Source organism: Epinephelus lanceolatus, chromosome 10 (genome assembly GCF_041903045.1).
Source record: "Epinephelus lanceolatus isolate andai-2023 chromosome 10, ASM4190304v1, whole genome shotgun sequence".
Taxonomy (NCBI): Eukaryota; Metazoa; Chordata; class Actinopteri; order Perciformes; family Serranidae; genus Epinephelus; species Epinephelus lanceolatus.
This window is the reverse complement of record NC_135743.1, coordinates 10667574-10695304: the sequence shown is the minus strand read 5'-3', so window position 1 is coordinate 10695304 and position 27731 is coordinate 10667574. Positions and strand designations below refer to the sequence as shown.

Genomic DNA, 27731 nt, shown 5'->3' with positions numbered 1-27731 from the left:
GTTTGTGAATATTGCTACTTAGACTGTTTCTCTCTCAGGCTGACACAAAGAAACTAATGCATGCCCTTTTAACCTCTAGGCTTGACTACTGTAATGCTTTCTTGTTTGGTCTATCTAAAAAAAAAGATGTCAGCCGCCTACAATCTGTTCAGAATGAAGCAGATACAACACTAACGAAGACCAGACAGACGGCACACATAACTTCTATCTTAAAGTAATTGCTGCCACTTTGTTTTAGTGTTGATTTTAAGATTGTCCTATTAGTTTTAAACCACTGAACAGCCTGGCACCAGTTTATCTCTCAGACATGCTTCTGAGATGTGTACCTGTGGCCTCCTGGTCATCCCAAAATTTCAACAAAATATCCACTTTTTAGCCAAGTCTATGGAACAGTCTACTTGAGCATCCGAAGGACCCCACCTCAGCGGACATTTTATAAAAGAAACCTTAAGACATATCTTTTTAGCTTGGCTTTTAATTAATGGTGCCTCATCATTAGAGGCCTCTGTTTTTTAGTCCTGTCTTTTATCCCTTCTGACAATTATTTATTTAAAAATTTAATGTTTATTGTTGTATGTACTTGTTTCCTTTTTTCTGTGCTGTTTTTATCCTGCTCTGTGAAGTCAGGCTGCATGACTGTATGAAAGATGCTTTTCTTCTGCTTATCCGAGGCTGGGTCGCGGGGGCAGCAGGCCAAGCAAAGCACCCCAGATGTCCCTCTTCCCAGCAACACTTTCCAGTTCCTCCTGGGGGACCCCAAGGTGTTCCGAGGCCAGATGAGATATGTGTGTGTGTTCTGGGTATACCCCGGGTCCTCTTACCAGTGGGACGCGCCTGGAACACCTCTGATGGGGCATCCTAAAATGATGTGCTACAATTAAAAAAGCCTTGATGTGTGGCATAAAATATGTCACTTAAGCCATCTGCAAGTCTCACATCTTCAGGCAGGGTGAATTTGTTATTTCTTTTTTAGTCTGTCGTAGTCACTTCATAGGAAATCAACACTTTAAAAGGAATTCTCAATTCTTAACTCGCATTGGAATATAAAATGTTTCCTAAAAGAGAAAAATAACAACACATCCTGGCCTATTAACATACATTTGCACCTGAAGCATGGAAGACAAACACAAAATACACATGTGAAATGTGAGGGTCCTAAGGACAAAGGGATGTCGTATGCTGTAAAGCCCTGTGAGGCAAATTGTGATTTGTGATGTTGGGCTTTATAAATAAAATTGATTGAACTGATTCAAAAAAACACCTCATTTGCTGTTAGAGAAGAGGAATGATAGATCACTAAGTGTTTGTATGCCACTCATCACATTCATAACATTTGAGAGAACCTGCAGCACTATTCTACATCCAAATATTGGAGAAAAGTCTTTAAAGTCTTGGTTATTGAAACAGCGTTTGCAGGAAACATTCAGCACTACTCCGTTGTTAGGCATGTGAGAAAAAAGGTTTTGAGAAAGAAGCACAAAGTTGTGAAAAATACCAGTATGAATCCCTCTGAACAAGTACTAACATTAAAATAATGTTGAGATCGATGTGCACATTTCTAAAAACCTGGAGGAAAATATGAGCACATATTTATAAACTCTATTACATTGTTGTATTTGCACCATGCACTCCATTCATTCAAAATGTAAGAACCACACACAGCAATCAGAGGATTTTATGATGTATTTTTATTCATTTGTAGACTTTTTTGTTGCTGGACAGAATAAAAGTGATTAAGGCCATCTTTCAGCATATTTGGCATTAATGAAAAGTAAAACTTGCTTCACATCCAAAATTTATGGATTACATTCATGATCAAGCACATTTTACTTTACATAAAATAATTAGGTTTAAGAATAGATTCTCATTCCATTTGTTTGACGAACAAACATTTCATGTCTGGTAGGAACCTTCAATCATAATTGTCTGATAAACATTTCCTTAATGTGGTTTTAAACCTCACAGGAAAAACTCTTATTATCAGGGCAGGAAAGGCACTACACACCATACAAACAACCCCACACAGACTTAGTATTGCAATTATTTCCCAATTGTTGTTGTATAAAAATAAACATTTTTTCATTCAGGTAGATTGTATGTTTGGTCTAAAACATGTATTTCCCCACAACATTCACTTCTTCCCCATAAGCTCATCAATCAAATATTTTTCCGTTTCCTTAAGGATGTTGAGGAGGATGTCTTTGCCAACATCTCCAGCGGAATTCAGGGGACCAGAGTAGAGCTTCCTCATCCTATCCCGATGGGTAGGGATAGCCAAGATTTCATCATAGGTCCCTTGTTGGATGACTGCATTCTCAAGGAGCGCATCCAAAACTGATGCAGTCTCGCACACTCTGTTGATCAGCTGGCTTCTATGTTTATCCACAAAGTGCTTCCCTGAGGAAAGAGGGAAACATTACTTCACAATGACTGACTGGATTTGGAGAAAACATGAAGGTAACTTGGTATATGTCTCAGGAAGGGACTTAAAGGCCCAGTGCGTAGGATCTAGTGGCATCTAGCCTTCAGGTTACAGAGCTGGAACTTCTCCTGTGTGCTGAGTTTGTTGGAGAACTACAGAGGCTAACACAAAAATGTGAATCTCAAGCCGGTGTTTGATTTGTCTGTTGTGGGCTACTGTAGAACAACATGGCAGACTCTGTGGAAGTGGACCCGCTCCACATGTAGATATAAACGGCTCATTCCATACCAACAGAAACATAACGATTCTTATATTATTATGCATTATATTAATATTGTATATACTAATACATATATATATATATATATATATACTTAGGTGTGTGTTTTTGTTAATACACACCCTCTATGTGGCTATAGCATAGACTATAAAGCTTAGTGACTTCAGGTGTTGGTACGTTCGTGACCCTCCAGGGGTCAGTGTGCAATTACACACAGGTGTACCCAAACTGCGTACACTCTGTGTTCAGTCAAATGTCATTAGGATTGTATGTATTTTCACAACCTCCATCAATCAAACCGGCTAACTTTGTAGGTGTAATCAGAGTACTTGCAAACAGGCAAATGCAACAGCTGCTACATCCTGTTATTTTTAATAAATAATATAATATAATCAGATAATATACATTATCCGATCACATCCTAGGTGTGAAATTAACATAAAAACATTAGCTTGACTTGAATATTGTTTTTTCAGTTGTATTACAACTGTAACTAACGCTGTTATAATTATGGGTGTTTTCAGATATAGTTCTATTAAAACAAGTGTTCCCAAACGGAGGACTTAAGGTTTGCGAGTGGGTCTTCAGGTTCGTCAAGCTCACTTGCCATGCTGTCAAAATGCGAGAATGCGCTGCACAAAGTGAAAGCGGAGCTTTACGGTTGGACTCAGTCCGTCACTCAATTATGTCCGTTGGGGAACTAGATATTTTAAATGGTTCAGCTCGCAAAAACGGAATTAAAATAAAACAAAATAAAAATAAATTAATATCCTGCGCCCAATAATTCGGTACAGGGTCGTGCCCAACCAAAAGTCGCGTACCGAACGGTTCGATACAAATACATGTACCATTACAGCCCTACTCTGAAGCGAACCATACTTAGACCACCTCGCTTCAAGTCTGCGGTGTGGTTCGCTTAAAGCACTCCAGGTTCGCTTGCCTTTGTATTTAGTCCTCTATATCACATGCTGTTGCAATGGGACGCCTGAAAAGAAAGACGAAACCTAGTTGGCCTGTAACGCTTGCAAAGACGCAGGACGAGGAGTAATTTGGTCCACGGAAGAAACTGCACGTCTCCAGGTGTGGAGTGCAGAAAAAAAAACTATGTAAAGGTGGAAATGTGAACAGAAAGAGGACTGAAGCCCTTTTCTGTTGGTCCACGTATCAATGCACTTTAAAAGGACTGAGTTTTGTTTGTTTTAAGAGGACTATGTGTGAAAGCACCATTAAAGTGCACCAAAAAGTGGACCGTAAAAGTAAAAGGACTCAGTTCTCTTTCTGTTCACACTTTCGCCTATATTTAATTGACATTTTTTTTTTTTTTTTTTTAACTTTGATGTGGCACTGCTGTGCGATTATGCAGCTCCTCCCTTTACATGGACTTAAAATTGGAGGAAAACCTTAGTGTTTCTGTGCCGACTGTTGCTGTCTGATGTATTCTACATTCCACATCTGGAGATGTGCAGTATCTTCCGTGGACCAAACTATTCCTCGTCCTGCGTCCTTGCAAGCGTTACAGGCTGACATGTTTTTTTTTTCTGTTTTTTTCAAGCGCCCCAGTTCAATAGCATGTGATCTAGAGGGCTAGATAAAAAGGCAAAGGGCAAAGTGAACCTGGAGTGCTTTGTGTTCACAAGGCACTGGTGAATGAGTGAAAAATGTTACAATTATGGCGACTCCCCTACTCTGTTTCGACCTGGCTTGAGTTAACCTAAGAAGTGTGTTTTATCGTCAGGTTTTGGGTTTGGATCAGTGACCGATCACAAGCAGAGAATAAGGTATTTACTGAGAAGACGTCACACTACCTGCGCACCCACCCTCTGCCATGGCATGTGCACCACTTGCTCCAGCGGAGGGGCTCGCAGCTGAAACAAAATGAGAGAACATTTAAATTGCTTATTGACAAACAACTATTTTTCCATACACACAACAAATGAAATGCCTTTTTATGTGACAAAAACAGCAGATTAATATTAGGTACAGAGTGGACTTTGTCTCTAAAAAGATTTTGCTGTACTAAATTTGTCCTTTTTTTGTCCTGTACAGTAGTAATCCAATATCTTTGGTTAGAGCAACAAACTGAATGACTGCTGACTCCCTCGCACTTTTCCCCGCCCCCATTGAAATTTGATCTCTCGCAGCAGCAGCAGCAGACAGCTGAGTGGAGCTGCGAGTCCCTCTGCAGCTTCTGAGACAAGCTAAACAAAACACTTGTAGGCTCCTCCACTTCATTTATAAACAAACATAAACCTTATTAAGTTGTCATAATGCATGTTACAATGCAAGATAAGTTGAAAACACTCTGAAGAACGCCATGTGCCGAAACGCGTTAGCGTTTGTTTTTTTGATGTGAGCCATTAAAAGAAGTCAAATGTGAGTACTTAACTGGGCAATTTGAGATGTGCTACCATTTTTACATTTTTGATCATATTGGATTTTTGGGTTTAGCACTCTGAGTATCATCACTGTTGATGCGCAACCTCCTTTTTCATCTATAAGTTGAATATAGTCCCTTGACACAGCGCTGATGTAAAAAGCCCCCCCCCCCCAGTTTATCCGGTTGACGTGAATTAAACCGGGTGGAGCTCTTAAACCGGACCGAAACTGTTAAACTGGAAATTGGCACAAGCCTGACCGGGTGGAGCTCTTAAACTGGACCGAACTGGTTAAACCAGAAATCGGCACAAGCCTACATTCAACATGTAAAAAAAAAATCCTTACATTTTGCCAGTGCAGCTATTCATGTGAAGTCAAGACCAGGTATTATCTCAATAAAACTACACATATTAAGAAATTGTAACATTTAAATTCATAAAAACAACATGTGTAATTAAGTAGATTGAGACAGGTAAAAAAGTGCTGGACATGCTAACTTAAATTTTCTTAATACGTGGCGAAGCCTCTGTTTGCAATGTCAGCTTCGAGACACTTCCTGTATGAATGCCACGTATAAATCACACTTATGCATTTGTAATGGCACAGCAGAGAACGCAGCGTGCAAGTCAATGTCATCATAAACGTAAAGGGATGCAGTCTGCCACAGGAAATGTAATCATGGTGAAAATATTAATTGAAATTTTCCCTTCACTCTTCTATCATTAGTCTCTCCCAAATCGGAGCTACAAACCTGCAAAATCTGTATTTTATTTTAAATGTGTTATGCTTTGTTATTATTTGTATTTTGTTCATATTTTTCACCTTCTTTCTTTTATACTCCGATTATTTCTTTCTTTCTTTCTTTTTTACCACATTTGTTCAATATGTTGCACGTTGTTTTGCTGCTTTTATGTTCCGGTGAGCTGAAGACAATTTTTCACTCTGCTGGAAAATAAAGTTGTACTCTATTCTCGTCTTCTGTTCTACTCTTGATGGATAGCCTACCATAGATATAAACTCTTCTGGCTGAGCTTGTTTCAACCTGTGTTGCACAAAATGGCCCTCAAGCATTTACATCCATTTAGTATGACAGCTCCCAGAGCTCAGAGGATGAAGCTCAACGTGAAATAATTCAAAACAACTCCTTCTCTACAGCAGCTAATCTGTAATATCTATTTACAAAAACAACAACAACAAAAAAACACAACAGGAAAACAACTCACTGTCGCTGGGACCAGGTTTTGTGGATTGTCGACCTGCATCTTCAACTGCAAAAACAAGAAGACACAATGTTAGATTCTGATTTTTTGAAATAAAAGAAAAAGAAGAGAGAAAGAAATATGATGAAATTACAGTTTAAATTACAGGATTATTATAGGATGCACTAAGCCATATGCACACACACACACACTGAGCAGTTGGGAGAAAACGTCTTTTAGGGCTCTCTATGTCTACAAGAAAAATATCTTCGATGTTAAGTTTGGGCGAGTCGACACATGCATGCTTGAAAAATTCCTACAAAATAACACCAAGAATGCCTTCAGCCTGAGTCCGCCCCTGCTCGAAGTGAAGGTAAAAAAGACGCGGGCTAGTTCAATTGTTTATCACTTTGATTTTTAACTTCAATAATCTAGAAATAAACATTGAAAATAGCTCTTCAGTCAAACATTTTCAAATGACGACAATATACATATAAATAAAGGCAGATTTGAAGGGTTCAGTGTTCTGCAGCCGGAGTTCTCGTTTCTGTCTCCACATTGTGTCAAACCTTGTATCCGTGAGATATTTACCGAGGCTTTCTGCATCGTCGTTGCAGCCAATCTCTCTCAACAACTCCACAGCCACTCCAACAGCTCGGGACTCGGTGTAAGTTGTCACAAGGAGCTCCGCGATGTCAAGGTAGTTTTTACCCTCCACCTTGTTGCGTCTGACGTCCCCGCGGTCCAGAAGCTGCCTGCAGAACTTGTCAAAGTCTTCCTTTGACAGGTCCTCCAGCATGTCTGCTAAAACCTTTCTTTTGGTTTTTGGGGCCATTTCTCACCAATGAATCGCGAACTGCAGACCTTTTTTTGTCCAGCTCAGTGGAGGAAGAGGAAGAAGAGGCCCAGAGTCGACTTCCTAAACATCTAATCGTAAACAGATGCCGCGTTTAAAAAGGAGGAAACACGGTGCCTTCAAATGCTGTCGGAAATCTCACGATCAAATATTCTGATTATATAAATGGGACTGTTCTTTACTTACCAAAGGAGGACGGGGGTGGCTGGGCTGGGGTGTGATTATTATTATCATCATTATTATTATTATTATTATCATTATTATTATTTTAGCCTTGCCCAAAGCTACAAATATTTTTTCACATGTAATATTTTTGTGGTAAATGCATGACCCTCCCTCCACTATAAATTATTATTATTAACAGTAGCAGTAGTAGTAGTACTATTTATTCATTCATTCATTTTCTGTAACCGCTTATCCTGTTAAGGGTCACAGGAAGACTGGAGCCTATCCCAGCTGACACTGGGCGAGAGGCAGGGTACACCCTGGACAGGTCACCAGACTATCACAGGGCTGACACATAGAGACAGACAACCATTCACACTCACATTCACACCTACGGACAATTTAGAGTCACCAACTAATCTGCATGTCTTTGGACTGTGGGAGGAAGCTGGAGCACCTGGAGAAAACCCACGCTGACATGGGGAGAACATGCAATCTCCACACAGAGGGGATCCTTCTTGCTGTGAGGCGACAATGCTAACCACTGCACCACTGTGCTGCCAGTACTATTTATATTTATTTTTGGTGATGTAGGCACAAAACAAGTGAAAGACATGACAGGGAAAACACTGTGGGAGATAAGACATGTAAAATAATAATTAACACAAAAGACAAACACAGGCGTAATGGTGTAATGCAGTGGTTCTCGGAGTGTGTGGCAGCGATGCAAATCCAGGTGTGCTGTGGGATTTTGTGATAACCACTCATTATTATTGCAATATTCGACTGGGCCTATACAAAAAGTAATGAATGAATTTTTAATTGATTGTATCAGCATGTTGTAAACACCCATTTCCTAATAAAGAGGCAAACTTGACTTAATAAATATAATTTAAGACACATCACTTTATCTTACATTATGTCCAATTTAAATGGATATGTTATTGGTGTTTGGGAGTAATTTTAAAAAGTTAAACAGGAATTTTTGAATTGTTTTGATATTTAATAAATAATAGTTGGTTGTCAATTTATATTTGATATTAGTAAATAAAAGTGATAACACACTTTATAGAAGCTATTGTTCACAGATATAAACACAGATGTGCCTTGGTGTAATGAACATTGATGTTTATTTGTTGATGTGTGCGTGTGTGTTGATGAAGTTGGTGAAATAGTAAAAAAGGGGGAACGAGTTAGAACAAGAGGAACAGGCAATGGGGAAGAGTCATGGGTACAGATAGAATAAGCAAACTTAAGTATATATATATATATATATATATATATATATATATATATATATATATATATATATATTAACAGGAAAATTCAATTTAATTTCCAACAAATCAAAAGTTAAATTAAATTTCAGTTATTTCCCCTCCTTCAGTCGCCCTCAGACCCTGGAGAGGGGGCTGACTGATGGATGCCACCACCTGCTGCTCTTTACTTGAGCAGAACATCCCTCAGACCCAGTGGGAGGGGGAGCTTTGATATTGCGTGCTGGTTCCAAACATTTTATTTTTGTCCAAACTGAAAATGAGATGTAGAATAAAGCGAATTTGATATTAAGCTCAGATTTGGTTATGTTTTTTTTTTTCTGTCTCTCACTGACTGAAGTATTCATTACACGTGATGTGTCCAAGGACCGTTGGAAATGTGAAAATTCAACCATGATTTTTGTTTTTTACAATTTCTGCTTATGATAAATGATATAATTGTAGCAACCTTTACAGAAGTTCTTTAAAAATCGGATGTAAAATAAAGACAAAATACAGCTATTAAAATTTGTATGCCCATCCCCTTAGCTAAATTAAAAAAACACAAGTGCCTTGTCAGTGCTTAAAAAAAATATTTTACATGCCTCACTCTTTTTGCACCACCCCCTCCCCCCTCATAAGTAAAGAACAGTCCCTAACCCTCTTCATTATTCTTGGGGGATTTTGACAAAGCAAATTTCAGATCAAATAAAGGAAACTTATTGCTCTGTTACCTGAGCAGCGTTGAGACTCTCTGATCACCGTCTGCTCCACTGATCTACAGACAGAAACTAAAATCTGTAACGTGTGAAATTAAAGCTGTGAGGAGATGCACCAGTGAGACAAAGCTTAGAGTTTTAGTTTTAGTTTTTGAAGTTGTAGCAACAAACCAGGATGAGCTCCTGCCTCATACATCACAACAGTCAAGTTCTGGTTTATGGCTTAACTCAGGCAGGAGGGTGTGAACAGAGGTAAATCAGAGTAGTTAAAAGAAGCTATTCTGAAATTTTTTTATTTTTTTTTTTCAAATGTTGTCGGCCACCAACCATGCATCAGGACACCACCAGTTACTGGAAAGAACCCCCCAGACTGTGGAGAACCATCAACATGGCTGAAAACCTGAAAGCGTTTTACTGCAGGTTTGATAAGCCCATATTCATACCCCTCACACACCTGCCCCCACACAGCAAACACAGCAAGTAAATGTACTATCAAGGGTCAAATTCCAAGCGGCTCTGAAACAGAGTCAGTCCCCATAGACCCACGTGTTAAGATTACCAACTTAACAGCAAAAATTAACATGTTTACAGCCTGCTACAAAAAAACAGTTTTGGTCTCTAAAGCCAATTTAAAAAAACATGACAACTGTACAGGGGTCAATTTTATATAACTCACCCGTTTACATTTTATTACAGCTTAAAGTTTTGCATGATAAGAGCGGGCTGCTTTGAGTGACAGCTTTGAGTGACACCTGAGGGAAACCTTGGGTGTGGGATTCATGTGGATGCTACTTGATGTCCTCTACCCATCCGAACACTGTTGCAGACAGTGTTCGGGTGGGTGTTCGGCTGGGTCGTAAAAAATATGGCTTTCCAAAAAAAAAAAAAAAACTGGTCTCGTGGCACAATTTGCCCCCAATGCGGGGTGAGTTGTGCCTTTGGAGAAAATACGTTGGGGTAAATTGCACCATTGATTATTGAAGTAAAAAAGAACATTTTCATGTCATATACTGTAATGCTGTATCAAAGCAAGACAAATTCAATACCAAATTACTTATTAAAGCTTTTTTTAATAACATCAAAGGCCAGTTTTAGCAGTAGATAACATGTCTACATAATATTTATCATTTTCAGGATACAATTAAGTTAAACCTGAACAAAATCAACTGCAATTCTCAGGAACAGCTACAACACAACATGCCACTTGTCAATGCTGCAATATTCTTCAACAAGACCTATTTAAAATGTTAAGAACAAAATGAAATTAAAAATGAAGGCTCCAGGCCAGTAGAGTGTGTGTGTGTGTGTGTGTGTGTGTGTGTGTGTGTGATGGCTCCATAGCTACAATCTTCTTCAACAAGACCTATTTACAGACCTTCCCCTGTTGCACCTCTCTCACTACTCTGTCCAACTCCATAAGAGGGGTTGAACCCCTGTCTGTCTTCCTTTTGTAAAGGCGTGGCATTATGGCTTTTGGTCTAAAATCAAAAATGTCACATGATTAACTTAACACTTAACATTAACATAAAATAACATAACCCAGGCCTTTTGGCACAAATCACCCCATCCCCACCATTTTAGCAAACTTGTATCATCCAGCAGTTTAGAGCTAACATCATGCTAACAGTATAGCCTCATATTGTAGCTTACTAAAGCACTAACTCATGTATGAAATGTTTTCAAACTTATCTATAATTGTTCAGACACAGCAATCAATAAACCATGATCATAAAAAATTCACTTTGAAAGGCAAAAAACAGTTTTTTGGACTTAAATATGCTTACCTCTTGTGCCATGTGCCTCTTTTCTCCACAGGCTGAGTAAAATAGATGCCTCCTCAAAAATATGAGGTCACATGACCAATTTCTTCTATAGTTTTCTAGAAACAAGGGCTGGCACAACTCTCCCACTGGCACAAATCACCCCACTCTCCCCTACCCCTCCTCATGGCAACAACACTTGTCAATAGCAGTGACCCCTCTGCAGGGCAATACACCATGCCACACCACAAAAACTGCTCTGGAATTACCTGAGAAATGGGACAAAGAGTTCAAGGCATCAACCTGGCCTCCAAATACCCCAGATACCAATCTAATTGAACATTTGAGGGACCTTCTGGTACCCCAGAGGGGTACTGGACTTGGCTCTGACCTGTCAAGGCATGGACACAGGACCTCTGAGGGCTGTCCTTTAGGATGCATTCACACTGGCGCTATTTAGTCTGCTTTAAACGAACCCTGGTCTGCTTCCACGGATAGTTTGGTTCGTTTGGAGTGGTGTGAACTCTCATTCGAACTCTGGTGCGGACCAAACGAGCGAACATCCATCATAGATGGAAGATGGCGCTGTATGAGACGGCAGCCTATCCAGTCGCTCTGCAGCACTGTTTTTGTTTTTACCTTTTTCTTCCCCTCTTTTCTAACTTTTCTGCCTTTTTTTAATATTTACTTCTTCACGAAGGATTTTACATGTATCCCATGGATACGGCGGACTCAAAAAAACACACGGGAGTCAGCTCTCTCGTTTACTCTGGAGAGGAGTTGCTGGCTCTTAGGACGAGCACACCTGGACAGAGACACAACATCCCAACGGAGCTGCCAAGGAGATACCGAGGCTGCAAAGCAGGGGCTAAGCTAAAGGCTAGGCTAGCGGACAACCAGAGGCGCTTCAAACCATCGATTCCCTCCGTGATTATGGGGAACGTCAACTCACTGCCGAATAAGATGGACAAGCTGGCCACTTTGGAGAACCAGCGGATCTACTGTGAGTGCAGCTTGTTCATTCTGACGGAGACATGGCTAAGTGATAGCATACTGGATGCTAATGTGGACCTGCGGGGATTTACAGCAGTGAGAGCCGACAGGGACGCGAAAGCATGTGGCAAAAACAAAGGTGGGGGACTCATCATATATGTCAACAACCGTTGGTGTAACCCCGGCCATGTCACCGTGAAGGCGGTTTTGTGTTGCCCACATCTGGAGCTGCTGGCCCTTAGCTTGCAGCCATACTATTTACCGAGGGAGTTCAGTCACATGATCGCCCTCTGTGTTTACATTCCTTCGAGAGCAGATGCGACCGCTGCCTGTGAAAGGATACACAACGTCACAGCACGGCTGCAGTTGCAACATCCTGAGGCCTTCATAATAATATCTGGAGACTTCAATCATGTCACCCTGGACTCTACCCTGGCTGCTTTTCACCAGGTTGTCAACTGCCCCACCAGGAAGAACAGGACGATTGACTTACTGTATACCAACGTTAAGGAAGCATACAGAGTCACTGCCCTCCCCCCACTGGGTAAGTCAGACCACAACCTGGTGTACATACAGCCCCAGTACACCCCCCTGGTCCAAAGGGAGGCTGTCACTACTCGCTCCATCAGGAGATGGACTCCTGAAGTAGAGGAGGCCCTAAGAGACTGTTACAACACCACGGACTGGGGTGTGCTGCTGGGTGCACATGATGATGAGGACATCAAGGGGATGACTCACTGTCTCACAGACTATCTCAACTTCTGTGCAGACGTGGTTGCCCCCACCAAGACTGTTCAGTGTTACTCAAATAACAAACCATGGGTAACACAGAGAGTCAAGGCTGTCCTCAACAAGAAGAAAAAGGCCTTCAGGACTAAAGACAAAGAGGAGATGAAAGCAGCACAGCGGGAGGTGAAACGCTGCCTGAGGGAGGCAAAAGACTCCTACATGGAGAAAGTGGAGCAGAAGCTGAGGGAGAACAACATGAGGGAGGTCTGGGAAGGTGTCAGAACCATCACAGGCCACAAAGCTAGGACCAGGACAGGGGGGGAGGGTGTGGAGAGAGCGAACGACCTGAACAACTTCTTCAATAGGTTCAGCCACTCCACTCCACCCCCCACCCTCACTGCAGACCTCACCTTCCTCTTCTCCCAACTGGCCACACATATTGTTGTTGCAGTAAATCATTATTGTGTTAAAGACTGTTAAATCGTAGGGGTGGACCGCCAGTTGTGTTACTAACCCTATTTCTCCTGTTTATTTAGTTAGGGAGGTAAGCTTTTTGTCATTTGTTTTTTTATTGTTTGGTTAGGTTATTTACTTACTCCCTGGGCAGGATTGTTTTTGTTTGTTATTTTGGCCTTAGTCCACCCTGAAGTTACTATTTCAGTTAATTCTGTTATTTAAATATTGTAAATAAATTCGCACTATTGATCGTTCCATACGTCTTTTTCATTGTGGCTACTTGGGACTTGGGGAAGATGGGGGCCTTTCATGTTGTGTCCCAGACACCCCTAGACTGGGCATAACACTCTCTATTCTTCCAGTGTTATTTTATTTTATATTTTGTATATGTATATTTAACAGTGCTGTGTGTGAAATGGAACAATTTCCCTAAGGGAACCTCCCAAAGGGATTAATAAAGTCATGTCTAAGTCTAAGTCTAAGTCTAACCCTGGACCGCTTGAAAACTGGGGGTCTCGGTTCACTTGCAAGCGGACCCTGGTGCGGTTCGCTTACAGTGGGAAATGCAAACGGACTATCCAGTGAACCAAAGAGAGGAAGTGAACCAAAGAGGGGAAGTGACGTAGAGCCCAGTGCATTTTGGGTAAAAAAAACAAAGCCAACAGTGCTAACTGGGAGAAGCAGAGGTAGAAAAAAAGAAAAAGTTGGAAAATGTCTCGTGGGCAGACGTGAAGTAGTGAGGAGGTACAGACACTTGATATATGGTCAGAGGACTGGTCTGCACTGGTGATCAGGTGGGTGGAGCGTGTCAGGTGGCATCCACATGAATGTCAGAAGCCAAAGTTGCCCAACAGAACATTTCATTGCAACAAGATGATCAATATTGTTCACTTCTCCAGTTCTGGCTGATCGGTGTGTGTGTCTATATATAATATGAACATTTGTTCACATGCTTTGGGTTTAGAAGGCTAGGGGGCAAAAAAGACACAACCCTTTAAATGCACGCTGTGTCACCGTGTGGACAAATCCAAAGGTTAGTCTGCTATTACAGGAGTATAATTAAGATCTTATCTCATGTACTGTATATGGCCCTTTTAGTGCCTAGTTAAGGTTGCTGATAACTGGGAGGGGTTTAGCGGTATTTCCGACCGTATTTGAAGGCAGCACTTTTTGGCGGGTCGTGTAATCTGATCTGACGTTCTGCGTGCTGCTGCTGCGTCGCCGCTGTTCTCTGCACACACCAAAACAACACGACGTGCTGTACGCAGATGAGAAATGGTCCATACCATCAAACACGCTATAGGAAACACGCTGGAGGATCTGAGGAAAAACTGCTTCCTTAAGTTTTGTCACCAGCTGCGAGACCGCAGAGAGGAGCCGCGGGTCCGCCACAGTGAGGTGGAGGATAAAACTGTGTTGGAGATCACAGACCTCCTGGTTTCAACTTTCACAGAGCCCAAAGCTCTTCAGGTGACTCTGGATATACTGAGGCAGATTAACTGCAACAACGAGGCTGAGACACTGTGTGAGTAAACACGTGGATGATTTTAAATGTCCAATAACCACTGTGCCACATCATGCACTCTGCTACAATCCTCAAAGTGGCTATGACGCATACATACACTGCTAATAACAATGCATCAAATGACAGTGTGTGTTTCTGTCGTGACTCAGACCAGCACTGGAACGGCTTTGGTGGAAAAGGGGTATGTGAGAAAATGGGTCCCTGGGCACAGATTTGTAAAAGGCCCCACATCATCAGAGCAAAACACACAGACTTTGCGGTTTTGCGTCTTTTTTTTATTGTGTCTTTTATCTTTGGAGTCTTTTACACATTCTTGGGGTTCTTTGTCTTTTTTTAAGTCATTTTGGGTCTTTTCTGGTTGTTTTTATGTCTCTGAAGTAAGTTTGTGTCTGTTTGTGGTCATTTTGTGTGTCTTTACAGTCATTTTGTGTCTTTTTTGGTTGTTGTGTGTCTCTGTGGTCATTTTGTGTCTATTGTAGTTGTTTTGTGTCTCTTTGTAGTCATTTTATGTCTCTGTAGGTTTTTCCAGGCCTGGAAAAGTCATTGAAATAGTAAAAATCTTTGAAGGTTTTGGAAAACTCATGGAATTTCATTGTTCGTAATGAAATTATTTGCTACAGTAATCTTTCAGGGATAACCTTCCACATGATGTAACATAATTTATTTTCTGCAAGTTAGCTGTTGTTGCTCTAATATGCGTCACCTTAGGGCTGCACAATATATGTTTTCAGCATTGACATTGCCATGTGCGATAGTAACATCGAAGGACGTGCAACGTCAAGCATGATACAAATAGAAAACATGCACAGTTCTCATTTTCCATGACTTGAACAGGCCAAGCCTTCCTCTTTTAGAAGTGTATGTGTGACGTAGTGTGGTGGTGTTTGTTATGGAAAGACTCCCCTGCATGTGTGTGTGTGTGTGTAGAAAAGTACCGTAACCAGGCCGGCAAGTGCAGCACTTTTCCCAAATGAAAATTTTATTATGGGTCCTTGAAAAGTCATGGAAAGGTTCTGAAGTTTTGTTCATGAAAATATGTTGGGACCCTGAATCATACAGTTATTATTACGTTCCTTTTTCATGCACACATTGACGGAACCGATGGGATTACATTTTGCTGGAACTGTATTTTTTGTATGATTTCATGTAACAAATAAAATGACTGATTGATTGATTAATTGATTGACTGACAGGGTGCATATTGGTGGGGTCTCTGTCGCACTGTATATGGCACAATGAAAACAGTTTTAATATTTAACACTGTCTTATATTAGCCTTTCACCATTCTATCATCTCTCCCTACAGATTTACAAACCAAAGCCTGTGTGGACGTAAGTTTTACTTTACACAATGACATTCAAATATTCTCTTAAACATGGCAGTCATTAAAAAAAAAGTTTTCTCACAGTGGTGTTTTCGTTTTTGTTTAGAATGGTGACCCTACCTTCCGTAAGACCTCGAGTGGGGCGTTGGAGATGAAGCCCTCACAGGAGGCTTGGAACTATGCAGCCGGCCGGCGGCCTTTAGGAGCTGCTCGACAGGGAGATTCTCCTGTGAAGAAGCCAGAGGAAGTGGAGGCTGAAGCAAAGGCCTGTGTTGTCTCTGAGGGTGGGGACCCTTGCAAAAAAAGGCTCGTTCTAAGCAGGTTTACGATTCAGTTTGGCCAGTACAAAGATAAAACCTTTAAATGGCTGTTGGAGAATGATGTAAGCTACGTTGCCATGTTGGTGGCTCGTCACCAGAAGGAGCAAGAGGACTCAGTGAGTCAGAGTCCACTGATGGTCAACAAGGTAATGCAAAGAAAAAGGGGATCAGAATCAGAATCAGAATCAGAAATACTTTATTGATCCCCGAGGGGAAATTATTTATGTTACAGGTGCTCCTTGCAAGACAGGAAAGATACATGAAAATATAAGAAATGCTGTCTGCCCTCTGACATTAGCAAACTCCCAAAAGTTTTCAGTTTCAAGGTTGTCTCGTCTAAGCCGATATGTCTGTCCTCAGTTCCTTCACGCTCCCTGCAGGAAACTACCGATGTAGCTACACTCAGTGTTCCTTGACCCATAAAAATAACTGGATGCAGGAAACAGTGTCCGATCAGCGGCAGCACTGCTCAAGTCCTCAAACTTAACAAAAACAAAACAAACAACAACAAAATCCAGTTTCTATTATGTCCTCAATAATTTCTCCTCCCCCTAGTGCCAAGACCCAGACATCATAGTGTTTTATTTTTTCTTTCTTCTTCTACTTCTGTATGTTATGTTTTTATTTAAACTGTAAGATGGAATTTATACTTGAGCATCAAATCGACCTACGACCTACCATACCTACGCCATAGGCTCTGCGTCAATGTAGAGGCCATGCCTTACCTTACCTTACGCCGTAGCCTGATGTGCACCTCCCCGGAAATGTAACTACATGTTGCGGCGACACAAACCTCCTGTTTATTTTTTCTGTAAGCTGAAACCATTTCCCTCAGTGGAAACAAAGCTTTTGTTTACTTTAATTTCACAGATAAGCAACAATAAATTGTGAAGACAATAAAGCCTCCACAAAAATAGCATTTTAAGTCCTGTGTGTGATTTATCCTGGCTTCATGTGAGCAGAGGAAATCTCTTGTCGCTAGGCTAATTTATACAGTGTAAAATGCCATAGGCTTGTGCTAATAATTTTAGCATATAGTATTTGTTTGGAAAACGTGTTTAGTATAAGACAGTTGTTTTGTTGGTGAACCTTGTGAGTTGTAATGGAGCCGGATTTTCAGCTCATCCATCCCTTGGTACCATCTTCCAAAGTTATCCAAAAGGCTGATTGTCACCTGTAGTCCCCGAAGAGATGCTATAAAGTGAAGTAAATCAGAGAATGTTGACAATGTTATCTTTACTTTTATTTAAAGTATTTCAGCATGCTTGTTAACATGTTTATGTGTGTACGGTAATTGATAATGTGTATTTGTCTCTAATTGCCCCTTGAGTAGTGAATGTTTTTAATTCATTCTAAGGAAAAGTGGGCCGTGTAGCTTCAATAATAACCCAAATTTTTTTTCATTTGAAGGACTCCTTGACTCAATACGCGATTGCTTACCCTGAGGTTTTGCAAGAAGTCAGATTTCATTGTGGATACGAGAGATCTCTCCAGTCAGGCCAAAAAGGAAAGGCGCTTGTTGGCTTTGGTAAGCATCGATCAGAGACGCTGCAGGACCTGTACGAGTCAAAGGACAAGCACAAAATGAGGTATGACAGAATGCATTAGTGAATTGCAGTGGATTGTGGTGTTAGTAAGGCTAGCGGACATTAAAAGCCACCACTCTACCCTTTGTACACAGCTATGTCAACTTTCTCCGTTCCAAAAAGTCGACCTGTGACCCAGGGTCCAAAATGGACATCGCTGTCAAATACATTTTGCAGCGTGACCGAAAGCAGGCCGCAGCTGCCAGAGGGAGACTGACCAGAAGGGCCCAAAGCACCAGAGGCCAGCCCACCAGCACATCAAGGTCTGTGTTTTGTTTTCAAAGTTCACTTGTACGTTATTACAGGTTTTATTGTTTATATCTACTGCAGGATTGTTATAGTAACTCTAGTGTCTCTTGAATTGCTTTGGGATTTTGTCTTATGTTTTAATCCATCTCACCACCTCGCAAGTACTAACCTTACCCAAACAGTGCTTCTATTTAAAGATACTGATCTGACTTTATTCATTATTTTTTCTTTTAAAGGTCCAATGTGTGAGATTTAGTGGTATTGAGTGTTGAGCGAATCACTGATTAAAGCAGTTTCACATTACAAATCAGGGTTTTTCCAAGGCTCTCGTCTTGGAGGGGCTGCTAACTACCGTGGCTGATGCAAAAAAGCGACAGCTAGTGTTTTGTTCATTCTGGGCCTCTGTAGAAACAGAGCAGTGCAACATTGGGATTTCCACAGAAGAGGACCCGCTCCAGATGTAGATATAAACTACTTATGCTAATAAAAACACTACGATTCTTGATTATACACTAAAGAAAAATACTTTCTATATGATATATCTGCAGACATAACCCCTTAAATCCTACACACTGGACCTTTAACAAAAACACTGTGACTTTGGAAGAAAAATGCAAACCTAAATATGTCATCTCCAAACCGAAGCTGAGGTAACCCTGATGATGACCCTGATGCAAGCACTGGCCCGGCTCACTCCAGTTTCCTCTTCCTCCCCTCTAGGACCTCAAAGAAGAGCCTGAAAAGGAGCTGGAGGTCATCACATCCCTAGCTGTCCCTGGTGACCAACCATCGTTGTCTTTGGAAATCAGTGGCCTTTCCTCCTGCGGCATGCAACAACTCTTAGGACAAAAACATGTACAAGTTTTTTTACATCAGTATTGATAAGCATTAATTAAATGGTTTTTTTTTTGGGGAGGGGGGGTGAGGGTTCCACTGAGGGTCGAAACAGATGTTGTACACATTGTAAAACCCCTTGAGGCAAATTTGTGATTTGTGATATTTGGCTACATAAACAAAACTGACATGACTTAACACATTATTTATTAACATTAATAAACCCCTTTTATTACAACTCTTATGCTGTAAATGATGCCTTATTATTAATGATATGAACACTCATTACTCAAGCGAGGGAGTTCAAGTATCTCAGGGTCTTGTTCAGCGGTTTGGTGCGGTATCTGCAGTGATGCAGGCGCTGTGCCGGACCGTCATGGTGAAGAGGGAGCTGAGCCGGAAGGCAAAGCTTTTGGTTTACTGGTCCATCTACGTCCCAACCCTCACCTATGGTCATGAGCTCTGGGTAGAGACCGAAAGAATGAGGTCGCAGATACAAGCAGCCGAAATGAGTGTCCTCCGTGGGTTGACTGGGCTCAGCCTTAGAGATAGGATGAGGAGCCTGGAGTAGAGCTGCTGCTCCTTCGCATCAAAAGGGGTCAGTTGAGGCAGTTCGCGCATCTGATCAGGATCCTCCTGGGCGCCTCCTGTTAGAGGTGTTCCAGACATGTCCCACTGGTAGGAGGCCCCAGGGCAGACCCAGAACATGCCGGAGGGATTACATAGCTCATCTGGCCCGGGAACGCCTCGGGGTCCTCCAGGAAGAGCTGGAAAGCGCTACTGGGCACAGGGACGTCTGGGGTGCTTTGCTCAGCCTGCTGCCCCTGTGACCGGTTGAAAAAAGATGGATGGAAGAACACTGAGCTGTTTACTGAATTCTCTGTAATGCAGGCATCTTTGTAGGAAAAGATTATATAAAGATGCATCAACAGGTGAGATAGATGAATGTGTCAGGGCCTGAGTATAACCTGGATGTAACAACATGTTCATAAAGACCTTCATGTACATGAAGACATGCTTGTTTGGTTTCTGTTTTTGTCTATAAAAGGTTAATTTTAATGCGGACGAATGTACTCTGGAAACATACAGTACATGTGTATTGTTTCAAATGCTTGCTCGGGCTGAAGTGTCTTGTCCTCTCTTGTGGAATGCGATGTTCTGATGTTCTGTGGAATGTGAATGTCTTTTCTAAGGTCAAAGGTTAATGTAGCCTTAGGTGATGTCTGACTGACCACCTGGACAGGGATGCCTCTCTGTCTAGGAGTAGGTTGGATTTTGGAGATAAGAAATCATATATAAGGAGAGTAGTTTGGACCGAAAGGGAGAGCTCACATTTGGCACCAGAGACTCTCAGATTCAGCGGGTTTTTGACACTGTTCTTTTTTTGTAATAACGTCTTTTTAATATACAAGTGAAGACGTGTCAGAGGTGGTCACTTCTTTTCATCAACACAGCAGTAAACAACAGGGCCAATACTGATAAATACCTCTATCTTAAAGAAGACTGTGAGCCACAGAGGAAAAGACCCCAGAAGGACTTTTATTATGACAAAATATAAGAGCACACGTGTGTCAATACATCAAGTGTTTCCCTGAGGAGAAAAAGAACAACACTGACTCACTACATAGTAAATTACATGAGTTGGTAGTCTATATCTTGTATCAGGATTATACAGCACTTTTCTTCACACAAAATGTTGCTTTGTGAAATTACATTCCAAAACTGATCATTCAACCTTTGAAACTAACAAAGATAAACTAGATTACATGTTGCATCATTCCCTGTGAACCCCTCGTGTCTAATAAGTAATTTGAATCTGGCATGGACATGGTGCATGAAAGAAAACTGCTAAAAAAAAGAGGCTGAATGTAAATACATTAAATGGCTGCTGCAGAACAAATACAGACAATAAATAGTTTCCACAGTGGGGTCGGATTTCATGAAGACCTTCCGAATTGGAACTTGATGGGCTCAAATCCCAATTTTGAAACCAAATGAAGAAATGGCTAAAATCTCCTCCTAAGAAAGACTGTTACAAGCTAACAGATAGGCAAGACATCTACATAAAAATATGGGGCTATTATACTACTGTAACCTGATTTACTCATGAGTTTCATCCTTTCTTATAATCTGAGGTGTTAACTAGTGTACATAATATGATATACAATTTGATATTTATAAAATGCACCATGTAGAATATGTATCAAGCATGCATATATTTGTGTGTATATAAACTAGAAACTGCTCACAACAAGGTCTCTGGATTATTTTGATTAACTGGGTCATGATTTCTGGGAAGCAACTTTGCTGTTGAGTTTTTCAAATGTATGTTTTTTTCAGCACTTTGAGCACCACAAGCTGAGTGCCATCTAGTTCCATTATATTGGAGAGAATATGTAGCTTACATTTAGGTGAGCTGTCCCGTACAGAACTTCAGTAGCTTTACGTCAATCAGGAGAGACTTGCTGTTATAGTAAAACAATATTTCTAAACTTGCACAAGAATAAAAATATGGAAAGTCTTTGGCAGTTAGACCCCGTAGAGATGGTATGATTTAAGGAGGGTGATGAATAGACGCTGGTGATGAAGATGAGGTGAGAGGAAGATGGAGAAGTGCTGATGATCTGGATGAGTAGAGGAATGAGTCTTCGCTGAACTTGTCCTGACTCAGGGTACGATGGCGGTGAATGGGGTGGAGGAGGGCATGACGACTATGCCTAAAATAAAGGCTGACAGCAGCAGAAGAGAAAGCAGATTTAAAATTTTGCAGTGGCATCATGATTGGCTGATAGAGATCGTGGCGACGTTTGATTGGATAATTAGAGTGAACACCCATAGTCAGCTGATTAGAGGAAGCAGTGGGATGGAGAGAACTGTGAATGGATGAGCACAAAGAAAGTCTTCCTGACTGAACTCACGCTGAGCTTCATTTACATTACACCACTGCTAAATGAGTATTTATTCACTGTAAAACAATTAAAAGCCTAGTCCCAATTAGACACCCAGTGCCTTTTTGTTGCCAGGTGTGGCTACACATTCTGACTAATAAAGGCCTGTCTCAATTAGACGCCTGGTCTGGTTGCCAAGCAGTTCATTTTTAGGGGCTGTACACATGCCACGTCTTTTTTTGTGCCAGCTTTCAAGGGTGCGGCAGCAGGTTGCATCTGAGGTTGCCATGAAACGTCAACAAGCACAGTACCATAGCCCGTTTACCTGAAATCCTGAGTGCAGAGCTGATCTTCTTCCATGTGCTGTTTACAAGTGTGTGGCCCTATTCTCTATGATTACTTATGAAATTACCAATAGGACTTAGAAACTCTGATCTGTGCTGGAGATGTGACCTCACTTGTATCACCCTCTAACGTGTTGTATTCACACCCCATGATAGATCCTCTATCGATCCTTCACCAGTGTGTGGTCCTATCGTCCGTGTGACAGATGTAAAGCTCTGGCAGCCCTGCACTAATACTACTATCGATCAACTTCTCCATACTGACCACAGACTGATATTTACGGACAACGGGAAAGATATCTGACAGCTTGTATATCTGACACGCGGCATGTGTACAGCTCCTTATAGAAGTTCTTTGAATGTATATAACCAGGTTGTTGACTGCCCACTTGAGCTGATGTTAGTCAGCTGCTCAGATGGCACATATAAATATATAAGTTTAATCTTTTGCCGATATGGACATGCTACACATTGTTAGCTCTGTTCATTTCATTTTACTGAAACCACGAGCGCCAGAGAAGACTGTGGGCTAATTTATTCAGATTTACCGGCGTGACGAAAAAAGAAGTGGTGACTCCCTTCCTCTGACGCTGTCATAAAGTCAGACTATGTGTTAATCCCTTGATTACCCGGTAAGTTCATATTCATTCAGCCCGTAAGGGTCCTCAGATCAAAAGAATCAAAAGTGTCTGTCATAAAAATGAATCCGAATTATGACTATTGTTTAAACAGGATACAGTGGTGTTGTGTTGGTATGCTGTGTGCTGTGACACAAGCACTGGTTTAAATAAACAGTGTGATCATATTTCCCATCTTTGCTGAGCAACAGGAATTAAAGGCCTGTCTCATATAGGTGCCTGTCCCTAATATAAGCCTGTTTGAGTTCAGTGATTTAAGCAGATAAAAAAATTGAAAATTTTCCAACCGGTTTGACTTAAAGTCAAATATCTAACCGAACCAATATATCGAATTATATACCTAATTTTACCACTGGGGGTTGCATTTGAGCTATTTTTCCCAATAAAAGCCCATTATAAGTGTAATGCGCTTCCAATCCACTAGGTGGCGGTAATGCTGTATTAACCGCCAATACACACAAGGTTACACAAGAAGAAGTAGAAGCAGAAGGACACCAAGACGTTAGGGCAAAGATGGTGGATAAACCAGTAATAACAGTAGTAATAGTACAGTATACTATATTCACCTTATTTTTCACGGAAACACGGAGGCAAAACAGAACGCATCCAGCTTCCGTTTTTTTGTGTGACACTTCCGGTCCAGCACTATTGACCACTGTGTAAATGGGAATCGCCTTGTTGTTTATCTTGTTGAGTTTAGCTATATATATATCACATTTTTCACGTCACTATATCACTGTTTAGACTAATCTGATGTTTGTAAAGTCCATAAACACAATGATTGAACAAACATTAGTATTTCTGTGTGCACGTTTTGTAATTAATAACATGGTTATCGTAGATTAGCTGGGCTAACCGTCAGCTGTTAGCCATTAGCAGTGCCTGTAATAACTCAATAAACGGTCCGTGAAAAAAATATTTTTTCCAATGGATGTCTTAGTTACAACATGATTGAGCTAACTGGAGTAGTTTCATGTCGTATCCGACAACGGGAGGCTTTTAACAGATGACGTCCTGATGTTAGCTTTGCTGCTAGTGTTAACGTTAACTGTCCCTGTCAGCTGCAGCCACTGATGCTTTCTAGACATTGTGATTTCCCAAAACTGAATAAATACCACACATAGCAACACAAATCTGCTTTGCTAGCTCAATCATGTTGTAACGGCTGGATGGTTGATGCGTACATGCTGATTCAGGTGCTATCAGAGCCGATCCGCGCATCACTATGGCTTAATAATCAACTCAGTCAATAAAAACAACCCGTCCTGTGTTAGGAGTGTATGTCGCTGACAGAAAGAAAGAAAGAAAGAAAGAAAAGAAAAAAAAGATAGAAAAGCAGCGTAAACCTCACATATTTATTTCTCACAGTTGCGCACACGTTTGGCTGGCATGCAGAAGCACCGTCTGTGTGTCTGTGTGTCGAGCCCAGTGTGTTTTTTCGCTGATTTGGTTCTGCAGGTTCTCTGCTGGTACACTGGAGACGGGGATCAAGCAGTTTGTCTCACTCGGAATAGATTGTGCTTTTTTGGTTCATTGTTTTTGATTGACATGTGATTTATTCGCGTTTAGAGGGAATTATTTTTACCGGATAACGGAAACATGGGCACAGTTATCTATATAAAATACACAGACTAACTAACTAACTAACTAACTAACTGATTGACTAACATAAACAATTGAAAATTGAAAAAAACACAGCTTGCACCATTAGCTCCAGTAAGGGAAAGCGGCTGACCGGAAGTCACTCACAAAAACACGGAAGATGATCACTATTTACTTCCATGTTTGAAAATAAGGTGGATACTGTATAGTACAGTAGTAATCCAGTATCTTTGGTTTATAACAACAAACTGAATGACTGCTGACTCCCTCACACTTTTCCCCGCCCCTAATGAAATTTGATCTCTCGCAGCAGCAGCAGCAGACAGCTGAGCAGAGCGGAGAGGAGAGTCCCTCTGCAGCTTCTGAGACAAACTAAACAAAACATTTGTAGGCTTCTCCACTTCATTTATAAGCAAACATAAAGCTTATTAAGTTGTCATAATGCATGTTACAATGCAAGATAAGTTGAATATAGTCCCTTGACACGCCGCTGATGTGAAAAGCACCCCCCTGGTTTATCCGGTTGATGTGAATTAAACCGAGTGGAGCTCTTAAACCGGACCGAACCGGTTAAACCGAAAATCGGCACAAGCCTAGCCTGGGCTACGAATAAAAGTTTTACAGTATGTTACATGAGTAGCTAGAGATAATATTGCCGTTGAATCTTGTTTGTCTAAAGCGGGCATCTCAAGTTAGAGGAAAGCTTTTGATATAACATGTCATTATTTTTCTTATTGTAACAGCCAAGGTCCAGCCTGCAGGCCGTGACATATGTTCTGAGTTGTTGCAACACCAATCAGTGCGTACCTTTTCCCACCACGGCGGCTCCTGCTGAGGGTCTTGCAACTGTAAAACGTGTGAAAAATCATCATTTGTCACAGTGATCATTACTCGCTGTTGCACTATGTTTTACAACTTCAGTGTTTGCAGGGAAAATGATTCTTGGCAGGTCAACTCACTGTCAGAGGGAGATGTCTAATGTCCTCCAGCTGTCTCTCTGACTGTAAAAACAAAAACAGAAACATGTATGTTTAACAGAACTGACAGATATCATGCGTACACTCTGTAGTCAACAGTCCTTAGACAGCAAATGAAGAGTCAGGAACAGCATATTCATGATACATCTGCCGTACGAAGGCTGACCACAGTAACTTAAATCGAGGTCATAATTGAATTATGACTGAATCTGATTTTATTATCTGTTCTATCTTGTGACAAAATGTCCTTGTTCAGTCTTGTTCTGTTCTAGAGAAAAACAGGGGTAAGAACTGTAACATAATCCAACAAAATCGCAAAGCAGTCCGCAGTAAATGTGATTACTGTGCTCTATCTCGGTCTCTTTGAGATTTGGGATTCTCTCAGGCAAAGGAAAACCACAGTGAGCGCACTGCAGCAGAGGGTGAGCATGAAAATGTGGATGATGCCAAAGACACGGCCCAAAGTAGAGCCAGTGTTTGGTTTGTGCATTCTTGGATACTGTAGAAACATGGCGGACTCCATGGACATGGACCTGCAACTCATTCCAAGGTAACGAAAACACTATGATTTTTATTTTCAGGTGATTATACACTAAAGAAAACAAGCTTTTTATGTTCAATTTCTGCCACTACGTCCCCAAACACTGGACCTTTACTGGACAAACATCTCTTCTCATCTTATAAATGCTAATTAACAAAAATGTCAGTGTCAATATTGATTTTCATGCAAATTTTAAGAATTTAAGAATTGTGACATTGTGGCATGACTTTTTAAACCTCTCATGCATCAGCCTTAAAAGTCCAGTGTGTGCCAACCTGTATGGCAGACAGTACAAAGTCTCACTGGCCCGGAAAAACATCTGCAAGATATCTTTTACGTCCTCTGCAATAACCATCCTGAACAATGTATAACAGACGCTGCACTTTAACCTGCTTTTATCAGTTTCTGATTTCACAGTTACTTCTATCTATCTAATTAATCATGTCGTCTATGCAATGTACTTACCTTTGACAGGTCCTCCAGCATGTCTGCTAAAACCATCCTAATACTTCTGGGCATTTTTAAAAACCTATGAAATGCTGAGAAATCTGCATATGTAGGCTAGTCTGGATAGCAGGCAGTCGTACTTCCCGCTTACGCCTCGATGTGCAGGAGCAAAATCAGATTAGACACATCTTGGTAGGAGGCATTCACTGACGCTGGTAAATATGAAAATTATGAGCTGAGAACCTTTCACCAGCATTAGTTACATTACTGATCAAAGGCTATATTCAAAGGATGTAAATTCACAAGCGAAGAGGTCCTTTGCAAAAATAGATACGTTCGTAAAATGAATAAACCAACACCGGTTTGACTGATTTAACCTTGAATGCACATAAATAAATACATTTATTATGTTAAATTACATATTTAATCTACTATAAATTATAAATGTATTATCATTATTATTATTATTATCATCATCATCATTATCATCATCATCATTATTTTTTAAATTCATGCTCAGCATACTTAATAGATCTTAATAGACAATAATGCTGGATATTAATATACAAATTAACGAGTTCACTTTTTTAACAAAATGAAAAAAAATCTACTACTACTACAAGTACTGCTACTAATAATAACAATTATTATATTTTTACTCTATATATTTGCACTTTAAATAAAATATTTATTTCAATCGTGTTTATTTATCATTGTTATTATTATTATTATTATTATTATTATTATTATTAATAAAACATAATTCATATTATTTATGTTCTATTATATAGTATTATTTTATTAAAAATAATGATAATAATAATACATGATTTAAGAAAATAAACGAAAGCGCAGATAATTATTATTGCAAAGGAACCCCTAAAGTGCAAAGATAAATATTTATTTATTCAAAGAGCAAATCTCTCTCTCTCTCTCTCTCTCTCTCTATATATATATATATAGAAGAGAGAAAAATTATAAACATATATATATATATATATATATATGTTTATAATTTTTCTACTGAGAATATGATAATAATAATAATAATAATAAGTGTTTGTTGTTGTTATTAATTATTATTATAAAACAGAATTTAGGAAATAAATCAAGACATAGATTATTCAAAGGGGGATAAAGACAGTATTCACACTCCTGAGTAAAAGTATATTAATAATAACAATAATAATAATAATACATTTTTTATTATATATATTGCCTTTTTTTTTCATTTTGTAAAAAAGT

General features: G+C 40.3%; 2 protein-coding genes across 4 annotated transcripts; one reads left to right on the top strand and one right to left on the bottom strand.

Moving 5' to 3' along the window:
• Positions 1–1671: 1671 nt before the first annotated feature.
• On the bottom strand, positions 1672–26658 carry LOC117265831 (apoptosis-associated speck-like protein containing a CARD). 3 transcript variants are annotated; one of them, XM_078171510.1, is made up of 5 exons: positions 26538–26658; positions 6869–7088; positions 6302–6346; positions 4508–4567; positions 1672–2397 (listed from the first exon to the last, which is right to left on the bottom strand). In XM_078171510.1, the coding sequence occupies exons 1-5, from the start codon at positions 26556–26558 to the stop codon at positions 2132–2134; spliced, it is 612 nt and encodes a 203-aa protein (XP_078027636.1). In that variant the 5' UTR covers positions 26559–26658; the 3' UTR covers positions 1672–2131. The 3 variants fall into 3 exon arrangements, with proteins under 3 accessions (XP_078027636.1, XP_033496455.1, XP_033496454.1); XM_033640564.2 differs by lacking the exon at positions 26538–26658 and having other exon boundaries at positions 4520–4567; positions 6869–7232; XM_033640563.2 differs by lacking the exon at positions 26538–26658 and having other exon boundaries at positions 6869–7229.
• LOC117265638 (uncharacterized) lies at positions 14401–19282 on the top strand. The gene is made up of 6 exons (XM_033640226.2): positions 14401–14736; positions 16042–16067; positions 16167–16526; positions 17791–17969; positions 18062–18229; positions 18936–19282. Exons 1-6 carry the CDS (start codon positions 14487–14489, stop codon positions 18982–18984), a joined length of 1032 nt encoding a protein of 343 aa, XP_033496117.2. The 5' UTR covers positions 14401–14486; the 3' UTR covers positions 18985–19282.
• Positions 26659–27731: the final 1073 nt, after the last annotated feature.

Bases quoted from the DNA above. Each gene is read 5' to 3' on its own strand.
- LOC117265831 (XM_033640563.2), bottom strand. From the start codon at position 7,112: ATGGCCCCAAAAACCAAAAGAAAGGTTTTAGCAGACATGCTGGAGGAC. The intron at 6,347-6,868 runs GTAAATATCTCA...TTGTTTTTGCAG, and splicing joins CGACGATGCAGAAAGCCTCG to TTGAAGATGCAGGTCGACAA. The intron at 4,568-6,301 runs GTGAGTTGTTTT...ATTTTGTTTCAG, and splicing joins AAAACCTGGTCCCAGCGACA to CTGCGAGCCCCTCCGCTGGA.
- LOC117265638 (XM_033640226.2), top strand. From the start codon at position 14,487: ATGGTCCATACCATCAAACACGCTATAGGAAACACGCTGGAGGATCTG. The intron at 14,737-16,041 runs GTGAGTAAACAC...CTCTCCCTACAG, and splicing joins CAACGAGGCTGAGACACTGT to ATTTACAAACCAAAGCCTGT. The intron at 16,068-16,166 runs GTAAGTTTTACT...GTTTTTGTTTAG, and splicing joins AAACCAAAGCCTGTGTGGAC to AATGGTGACCCTACCTTCCG.